The sequence below is a fragment of the Oryzias melastigma genome, linkage group LG17, assembly GCF_002922805.2.
Source record: "Oryzias melastigma strain HK-1 linkage group LG17, ASM292280v2, whole genome shotgun sequence".
NCBI classification, from domain to species: Eukaryota; Metazoa; Chordata; class Actinopteri; order Beloniformes; family Adrianichthyidae; genus Oryzias; species Oryzias melastigma.
Genome location: NC_050528.1, coordinates 5,116,757 through 5,126,517, shown reverse-complemented (window position 1 = coordinate 5,126,517; position 9,761 = coordinate 5,116,757). Strand labels below are relative to the sequence as shown.

Genomic DNA, 9,761 nt, shown 5'->3' with positions numbered 1-9,761 from the left:
TTTAACTGTATTTTATTTTCTCTAATCTTAATGGGATTTTCTGGTAAAATAAAGATTGAATAAAAAAAGCCAAAATTAACCAAAACAGTTTAACGTTTAAATATTAGCTTGAATTAAAAAAAAAGTCTTTTAAACAGATTTCTGACACTAATATCAGCTAACTTAAACATGAATTATGATGGTTTAAAGAGTAGAAAATGAATTAAGACGACCAGATCCAACCAGATTGATCTGTCTGAGGCAAGTTGTAATTAAATCGCCCTAAACCCTTACAAAAATCAATTCAAAATGACATATTACGACCAATATTAGAAATTAGCATTTGGATTTACACCTTGTAGGTTTATTTTACTATAACATAAAAACGACCATCACAGCAGACAACACACATGATGCAGCAGAAACTAATCAACCATTTTACAGTCTAATGTGTGGAAACACTTTGGATTTAGGACAGTCATGTGACCATACATGGAGGTAGAATGTTCTGATGATGATTATTCTGATGTGGAAAAACAACAGTAGGCTGAACTTCATCAAACTAAAATGTGAATGGATTTGACATTTGTTTACTTGTTTGTTTGTTCACATATTTAATTTACACTTGATTATCTTGCAAGAAATACAAGGAATCTGGAAAACTTCAACCAGAACTGTTCAGGACCAGATACTGAGTCACACAGGTGGAAGTTTAATTTAGGTCAGAGAATCGGATCGTTTAGAATATGATCCACTCTGAATCGGATCTGCAATGACAAATTCTGATCCTTGTTAAAAATGATCGTCACACCCGTATTTATAATTAATTCCTGTGGATCAGTATTACAATCACTGAGCATCTGCATCCAAATTTAATCATAAATTTTCCACTTATGATTTAGAGAACATTTTTTAGCACTTACATTGAGTCGGCTGTTACATTAAACTGAATTAGAGTTACACTTAATTATCCCAGGAGATGCATGTTCAGCGGCTGGATGTCTCCGTCGGCTGCATGCAGGACCGGCGGATGAGACACCACAGTTCCTTTTCTGGTGAGTTTTTTCTACACATTCTCTCTCCAAACTCGTCATATATGGACATACGGTTGTGTCTCTCTCCGCGCCACTTTGTGACGTTTTGGGTGTCCCCAACTCATCCTTTTTAAAGTGCTGGCTGCTCTCATTAAATAACAGGTCCCTAACCCTCGGGATGCGGTACCAGTCAGCGTCCTGAGGGTTGGGGACCCCTGATTATGCATGTTTCCCTGTCTGTGGCCCAGTACCGATTTCACAGCCCGGGGGTTGGGGACCCCCTGATGTAATGGGAACAGTTAGCACATCAAAACAACGAGTTAGGGACACCCAAAAGGTCAAAAAGTGACACGGAGGGGCCCGAACAATATGTCCATATATGACAAGTTAAGAATGAGAATGCGTTGGATTATTCCAGGTCGGGTCCTTAAGGAAGACCCTTCATGCTACTACGTAGCCACAAGGGGGCCCGATCTGAATACTCCCCTTCTCCCTCCCCCTTCATTTATCCCTGCATGCTAGCTCCAAACGGAGGGTGATGAAAAAACAGTGTCCAATATTTCGGACGTGACTTTCGTTTGATGACATCACCATCGCCGGTCCACTAGCGTTAGCATGGAGCTTCCAGCGCTTGAATAAACATAACAACCGCGGTTTGATAACTTTAAAAAGGTCACACTACAACATAAAGTCATTACTTACGTTTAAATCAAGCAATCAATCAATCAAACTCTGCTGACTTTAGGTAATTATCACAAAAAAAGAATGAACCAAATGTGACATAAGTGTGTTTTATTTTTGTTTTCTATTTTCTAATCAATGCATTTAATTGTTTCTGTAATGAGTTTGAAATAATTGTGTGTTTTGTTCTGTATTTTTCAATTGATGCTTGAAATAAACCAATCAATCAATCAATAAATGCAAACTTCTGTGGTTTAGAACGCACCAAAGTGAAGAAAAGAGCTTCTTCACACAACGCAGTTTGTAAAACTTAAAAAATAATAATTCTGGGGGCTAAGGGGAGAATCTGAATCAGGCCTGGGTCTCCCTGTGCCGGTCCCCAGCCTGGATAAAATACAGGGTTGTGTCAGGAAGGCCATCCGGCAAAAAACTATCTGCCAAACCAACTGTACAGGCTGCTGAAAGCTGATTCGCTGCGGCGACTCCTGAAGGGATGTGCCAAGAGGTGAACAAGAGGATTCACGCTCAGTTTGCCTTATAACAGAGGTTTCAAACTGGCAGTTAATATTTTGTGTCCTCCTGCCTAAATATGGCAGTTCAATGTCTACTAAGCATTATCTTCTTTCACGCTTCTTTGATGATAGCTTTGTATTTGCTTTGTGACGTTACAGTTTCATGCTTAAAACTTTACATTTTCTGTTGTTGTTGGGTCTGGTCGTCAGAAAAGTCCTTAGCAACAGTTGCTAGCATCGTCGTTTCACAGGACACGCAGAAGATATTGCTTAGTAGTACATAGACATGAACGAATGTTCAATAAACTTGTTCAGAAGACACAGACAATGGACCAAAGATATAGACAGTGGACACGAAAACATATTTTTGGCACAAATGGACCCCCATACAGCCCAGCCTCACTCAGACTCTGATTTTAGTCTTTAAACAATACAGTTTTTACATTAATGTCAAGTTTTGTCATAAATGTGAATCTTTCTCCTGATCAAACATATCAAATACATATTTTAAAAGTTGTAGTGTTTAATATAAGAAACCCACATAATATATGTAAGTTTATTATACGTGTGTCAAATAGGTAAAGAGTATATTTGAAAAATTAAAGACTATTTTACACTTCAGAATGATCTGCTCTGCCTAAAAGAATAACTGTTTCTTCCTAAGTTTGGGTGGCATCCATCAGGCCTTTGGGTGGCATTCTTCTGCACGTGTGCCACATGAGTCACAAAAATATATATAAAAAATATTTAGAATCCTGCGTCTCATTTGCGTCACTGCGCAGGTCTCGCCACCACAGACCGTGTCTGTAACCACTCTCCAAGTCGCGAGGTTCTAACTGGAAAGGTACTGTAAAGTCTGACCAGAGAACTGACCGTGTCTCTTTTCCTCTCTTAAAACCAGATTGGATGTTGGTTTGTGGGCTCACCGAATAACATTTTAAACATACTGCATCAAAAAGAAAAAAAGGGTAAATGTGGTTTGGAAAAAACAGTTTGCTCAAACCAAAAAGATTATTTACAATAACAACCGAGGGAATTTGAGACACTTTCATTTGTTACCTGATGATCGAGAACTTTCTTACCTGCTTGAGCTCTTGGGCCTCAGCCTGACTCACAGTCGGCTGGAGAACATGCACCTGCAACTGGGACAGCTCTCCCGCTGGGACCTCCACTGGGACCTCAGTCTCTTGGCACCTCTGCAGAAAACCTGACTCCATGGGTGGAGGAGATGAAGAAAACGCAGAGCGTGTGTTGTTTGTGAGGAAACCAGACGGTCAACTCAACAAGTGAGGCAATTGGGCTGAAGTGAATCATCTAAACACACTTAAAGAAAAACACTAACAAAGATGACGAAATGTTTTTACATGTGGCTACACCTTCAAACATTTGGAGTTTTAAACAAAGATCTCTGCTGCCACCTAGTGGTTGAAACATCACAGCTTTAAAAGTGGAAAATAGTTTGCTACCTTCATTCCAGTTGGTCCCTTCTTTATCGCACGGCGATGAAAGTGGAGTTGCTTTGAATGCTGTGAATTCTTTTGTGAATTCCATCTTTTTCTTGTACTGCATCTCCAACACCGACAAAGCTTCTGGCATTTTGGCAGAAAGAAACCGGTAACAAATATCTGGCTTCCCGATGAACCGTTGTCGAACGGTAATCTCGTAGGGACTGTACACCTTGATTTCGTCAACTTCGTTCCGTTCAAATCGGTGAAAGAGGTGGCAGTTGGTGTCTCGTACTTCCATGGAGGACACCAGCACCAGGAAACATCCGGGTTTAAAGTCTGAATCTCCGCCTCTGGACACCACCGCTGGGATGCTCGTGATCACCTTGTTTTTGGTCCCGCTTGAGGAGGCCGCAGCTGCTGCCCTGGCAGCATCTTCAGCCTTGGCCTCTTGTGCGGCCTTCCAGGGAAGCTTTCCGAAAGGCCACCACGAGGGAGACTCGAGTTCTGACAGGAGTCTGAAAGACAAGTCGGGTTTTATGCAAAGTAAACAAAACAAAAATCACAACAACTGTTAGGAAATAATTACTTATCAGCCACTCCCAAGTCCGAGTCGATTTTCTCCAGCCCCTGCATCATGCTGTCAAACTGCTCTCCCTGGTGGCTGAGGACTCGACCTGTGTCCTCCAGTCTTCTCTGGGCCCCAGCCATCAGACTGATGAGCTCTCTGCCTTTGGTGGGATGGGGTTCAGCGCCTTGGGTCTCAGAACCAGGCGAAAGCAGGCGCTCTCTCCAGAAATGCACCAACACATTATAGACTACAACCCTGTTGGGCTTCAGGGAACCGAACCAGTGCTTGATGTTGCCCTCCTCCAGCACGGTAAGGGTGCTGAAGATGAAGCTGGAAGACTCCATCTTGACTTCCATGATGCGAGACAGGCGGAAACTGGCCAGACTCTCCCCGCTCTGGCTGGAGACGAAGCGCAGCGTAGTTCTGGTGAGGGACAGGGTGCCGTTCTCCCACCGCTTCTCGCTGTTGATGTAGTAGGAGCCGGGCCAGTTGTGGATGGGAACATCCCGACTCATTTTGGATGAAGTAAAAAGTTACACACACACACACAAAAAAAAATCTTAAATTTGTGTATCTAAAAGATAAACTAATCTAAATCCAGTTCGGTGTTTTGAAAGGTGACGTAAACAAACTTCCTTCCGCGGTCAAATCCCAGATTAAGCCTTTAAATATTCACGAAAAGATTCTTAAACTGTTTGAAAAAATAATAAATAAATGTTTACTTACTGAAATCTAATGTTTTTAACAGAATAGTAATCGTAAAGACTAAAGAGGAACCTGTTTTTTTATCTCCTCTCCTGCTCTTGATGTTTGCTACGGAAGTGACGTCACGATCAGGTACGGCTGTGTTTATTGTCCGACTAGAAAATTCACTCGCACGCATACGACAAGGTTATGGACAAAATAATTGCTTTAAAACAATGAAATAATTTGCAGCAAATAAACCGATATTTGCTGCAGATTTATCTTAAGCATGAAGGAAATTAAATAATCGACTTATTAGAGGCGCGAGGAAATCCGGGAGTTTTATGGCGACTTGTAATAATGGGAGACACTGGGGGAAATCGTTTGAGTAAAACAATTGATTATTTTTAAGGCTTTAGTTACATCTCAAATCATTAAATATATAGTATTTACTGATGAAAAATCCATCTTGATGCGTTTATCTCAGTTCCATGCTCTCCAAAACATGTTAGCCGCACTTGCTAGCTAGTGTAACAGACTTTAAAGCTAGCCGAGCTTTTGTTTACCACCATGGACAGAGAGGCGTACCGTTACTGCAGCAGCCTGGTCAGCATCCCCAGACAGTCCTACGAACAGTTCTGGTCCTCACACTTTGTAGACTACATCGACAAGGACATCACTTATTCGAAATTCTTTAAGAAATATTTGCTGCCCAACCGGCCGTGCATGTTTTCGAAAAAGTTCACAGAAAACTGGAAGTGTAGACAGCAGTGGGTGACAGAAGAGGGGAAGCCGAGTTTTCAGAAACTGCTGCAAGACTTTGGTAAATTAAAGATCACTGTGTTTACATGCCTTCATAGAGGTGCTTGTCTGCTAATGTCTTTCTGTTTTGAAACGTCAGATGAAACTCCAGTTCCTGTTGCAAACTGCAATTCAAAGGAATACAATGCCAATCCAAAACAAGTCATGCAGTTTAAAGAGTTTATACATTACTGGAAGGAATACGTCCAGAACGGTCACTCATCCCGGAAAGGATGTCTTTATCTGAAAGACTGGCACATGGCAAGGTATTCCAAAAGCTTCGCATCTTCGTTTTTAATGCTTAATCAGCATCAACCTGTGAAAATTCATATCACTCCAACAGGGACTTTCCTGAACATGATGTTTATTCAACACCAGTATTCTTCTCCTCTGACTGGCTTAATGAATACTGGGATACACTGGAAGTAGACGACTACCGGTTCGTCTATATGGGACCTAAAGGGTCGTGGTACGAAGAACTCAAACAGTAGACTTTTTATCAAAGTCAGGAATTTCTTCTAACTTTGCGTTTTGCTGTCACCAGGACTCCGTTTCACGCCGACGTGTTCCGCTCCTACAGCTGGTCTGCAAACATCTGCGGCAGGAAGAAGTGGCTCCTGTATCCTCCAGGTCAGGAGGACTTTTTACGAGACACGCACGGCAACTTACCCTATGATGTTACGTCAGCTGAGCTCCGTGACAGCGGCCTTTTTCCACACTTTGAAGAAGCCTGCCAGCCTCTGGAAATCATTCAGGAGGCTGGAGAAATCATTTTTGTGCCAAGTGGCTGGCACCATCAAGTTTATAATCTGGTGAGGACTGTCAAATAGATCTAAAATCTTTACATTTAAATGATAACGTATAAGAATTGTTTTCCCCAGGAGGACACCATCTCTATTAATCACAACTGGCTGAATGGTTGCAACATTGACATCATGTGGCAGTTTCTCCAAAATGAACTGTCCTCTGTTCAAAAAGAGATAGACGAGTGGAGAAACACAATGGATTCATGGCACCAGCACTGTCAGGTACTGTTCAGCTTTTTATTGAGACGTTCTGACAACTTTAAATCAATTGTTTTGTTGTTTTTAGGTCATAATGAAAGCATGCTCTGGCATCGATTACATGGAATTTGCCTCTTTTTTGAAAATCATTGCTGAAAACCGGATGGCTTTCCTGAACGCCTGCTCCTCTGGTGACTCTTCCGACTATGCACGGCCCCTCTCGGAGACCCTCACCACACTTGGACCTTACCATGCTGCCTTTGACCTACAAAGAGTGGCTAACATTATTGAATGCCTCCTGTGCAACGAGGACTTCAAACAGCTCGATCATTCAACGCTGACTTTGCAGCCGGAGACGATGTTACAGCAAATCCAGGACACCATACAGTCCACAAGGGGGCAGCATCTCCTTTATCAGGAATAGCTGGTCCCCGGTTTTTAATGTCATCTGGTATTAGCTTGAAATAAGGTGCCAATATTTTATTATTTGTTGGTGTGAGGAATATTATAGAAGCTTGACATGATTTTCAGTCGGAAATTCAGCTTGTGAATGTCTTTGTTTTTGCACTAAATAATAAACGTAACGTTTTCTGTTACTATTAGTTTATTAAATAACGAAAAAAAAAAAATCACATTAAAGTTTGGCCTGAAACTCAGAAACTGCAAATCTCTTTGATAAATAATGCAAACAACAAAAGACAAATCTGTTCTGGTGCGGATAAAATAAAGTAACCTTAGGATTCGGTCAATGAGGAATCTGTCACATGTGATGGACGTCACATTTCAAGAAGCAAAACATCCTCCTCCTCAAATGACTTTCACATCTTTGGGCCACCAGTCTGGCACTGAGGCCTCAAGCGTCACTGTGGTGTCGTCCGAACATTTGAGCATCAGCGTCTCTTTGGCGTGAGCTGTGCGGATTAGGCTCAGACCCAGTTCTCCAACCCCTGCGCGGTGCTTCCCAGCTGCCTTCCCCCCCTGCGTCTGCAGGAGCGTTCCCTCCTGAAGGTCTTTAGGCGGAGATGACAGCCGCACTGGCATGAGGCGCTTCCGCACCACACCGGTGTGATGTGTTCTGGCTGTGAGCTCTTGGCCGATGTAGCAGCCTTTGCTGAAGCTGATACCCTGCATGAAGACGATGTTTGACTCCAGAGGTAATGCCACTCCGGGAGGAAGGTCTTTCACTCCCTCAGGAAGTCCTGAGCAAAAACCAAGGAAACAGTTGTGCAGATTAATATAAATTCGGGCTGCCACATACGATTATTTTAGTAGTCGACTAATCACTGATTATTTTTTAAGACTAGTCGACTAATCGGGTCATGCATGAACTGGATGTAAAAACACGCATCTTAAGCATCATTAGCTTTAAACGGACTAAAAGCTATATATATTCGCACTGGCATTACCTGTGATACTGTTAGTGTGAATGTTTTAAGCTGAATTTGGCTGCTGAAGATGCCAGTGAGGATAGCCGATGATGCTGAAATTGATAGCCAGCTAAAATATTAGTTAAATGCCAAATTAGCCTAAAAAAGCTTAAGTTAGCCAAAACAGCTAGCATGCAGCTGAAACATTAGCTAAACTCCAAAAAAGCCTAAATTGGTCAAAATAGCTAGCATGCTGCTGAAATATTAGCAAAACTCTGAATTAGCCGAGAAAAACAGAAAAATCCGAAATTACCCAAAATGACCAGCATGTAGCTGAAATATTAGCTAAATTCCAAAACAGCCTCAAAAATTGAAAAACAGCTTAAGTTAGCTAAAACAGCTAGCATGTAACTGAAATATTAGCCAAATTCCAAAATATCATAAAAAACGGAAAAATCCTAAATTAGCCAAAACAGCTAGCATGTAGCTGAAATATTAGCTAAACTCCAAAACAGCCTTTAATTTTTAAAAACAGCTTAAGTTAGCCATAACAGATAGCATGTAACTGAAATATTAGCTAAACTCTAAAACAGTAAAACATGTTAAAAAGAAAGTTTAAGTTAGCCAAAAACAGCTAGTATGTAGTTGAAATATTAACTAAACTCCAAAAAAGCATTAAAAACTGAAAAAAATCCTTAATTACCCAAAACAGTTAGCATGTGGCTGAAATATTAGCTAAATTCCAAAACAGTCTAAAAAATCTAAAAAAAAAAAGCTTAAGTTAGCCAAAACAGCTAGCATATAGCTGAAATATTAGCTAAACTCTAAAACAGCAAAACATGTTAAAAAAAAGCTTAAGTTAGCCAAAACAGCTAGCATGTAGCTGAAATATTAGCTAAACTCCAAAACAGCCTAAAATTTTGAAAAAACAGGTTAAGTTAGCCAAAACAGATAGCATGTAGCTGAAATATTTACTAAACTCCAAAAAAGCATTAAAAACTGAAAAAATCTTTAATTACCCAAAACAGTTAGCATGTAGCTGAAATATTAGCTAAATTCCAAAACAGTCTAAAAAAACTAACAAATGTCAAAATACTCCAAAAAGTTAGAATAATGCCATTAACTTTCAAAGTTAACTCCATATAATATAAAGAAACGACTAATCGACTGTTAAATTAGTTGTTGACTATTTTAACAGTCGATTAGTCGACTCATCTGTGCAGCCCTACTATAAATCCACAATCATTCATTTATTCAAAACATTACTGTCCCTCATTGTTCGTACCTATTTCATAGCGATGTTTCTGGTACTCCTCTGGGTCCCCTCTTTCACAAGATGCAATGACATCCAAGGGGTCGGTCTCCCCGTGTAACACCAGCCTCCAACCCATCTGAGAAGTCCGTGGATCAGCCGCCCATACCAGAGCTTTTTCAGGGGCGGAGAGTTCAGGTGGACCGGCGTCGTGGTCGGGACGGTTTGGCAGTGGAAGCACCGCCCACACAGAGAGCTCCGGACAGGAACTAATGCTGACCTTTCTCCGTATCTTATACACTTTCAAATGTCGTAATACTGAGTCCTGAACGGTGCTGTCACACTCCAGGAAAAGTCCTTCAGCTTCTTTCATCCTGAAGAAAAACACAGCCAGAAAAAGCTTTTTAAGATTAGGGGTGTTGCGGATCACA

The 9,761-nt window shown here is 41.1% G+C and overlaps 3 protein-coding genes across 4 annotated transcripts in view; 1 reads left to right on the top strand and 2 right to left on the bottom strand.

The window, feature by feature from the left end:
* Nucleotides 1-4,744, bottom strand: part of snap47 (synaptosome associated protein 47) — a gene marked incomplete at its 5' end in the record, with an annotated part of 8,354 nt that extends 3,610 nt beyond the window's left edge. The window contains 3 exon segments of the mRNA XM_024273711.2: nt 3,289-3,413; nt 3,673-4,169; nt 4,241-4,744. Of these exon segments, the coding sequence (XP_024129479.1) occupies nt 3,289-3,413; nt 3,673-4,169; nt 4,241-4,737 (1,119 nt within the window).
* A 164-nt stretch (nt 4,745-4,908) lies between these two features.
* On the top strand, nt 4,909-7,327 carry jmjd4 (jumonji domain containing 4). The gene is made up of 6 exons (XM_024273710.2): nt 4,909-5,729; nt 5,808-5,973; nt 6,051-6,176; nt 6,252-6,519; nt 6,589-6,735; nt 6,800-7,327. Exons 1-6 carry the CDS (start codon nt 5,477-5,479, stop codon nt 7,133-7,135), a joined length of 1,296 nt encoding a protein of 431 aa, XP_024129478.1. The 5' UTR covers nt 4,909-5,476; the 3' UTR covers nt 7,136-7,327.
* The window catches only part of iba57 (iron-sulfur cluster assembly factor IBA57), a 5,484-nt gene continuing 3,020 nt past the window's right edge, over nt 7,298-9,761 (bottom strand). Inside the window, exons 2-3 of one of the 2 annotated variants that reach the window (XM_024273716.2) lie at nt 9,364-9,704; nt 7,298-7,910 (exon numbers count right to left, since the gene is read on the bottom strand). In XM_024273716.2, coding sequence (XP_024129484.1) covers nt 7,519-7,910; nt 9,364-9,704 — 733 coding nt within the window. In that variant the 3' untranslated portion in view covers nt 7,298-7,518. The remainder of the gene's footprint in view (nt 7,911-9,363; nt 9,705-9,761) is intronic. The other variant, XM_024273715.2, reaches the window with a different exon arrangement.

Coding starts and splice junctions, on each gene's coding strand:
- jmjd4 (XM_024273710.2), top strand. CDS start 5,477: ATGGACAGAGAGGCGTACCGTTACTGCAGCAGCCTGGTCAGCATCCCC. Junction 6,520..6,588: donor ACCATCAAGTTTATAATCTG/GTGAGGACTGTC, acceptor TGTTTTCCCCAG/GAGGACACCATCTCTATTAA. Junction 6,736..6,799: donor CATGGCACCAGCACTGTCAG/GTACTGTTCAGC, acceptor TGTTGTTTTTAG/GTCATAATGAAAGCATGCTC.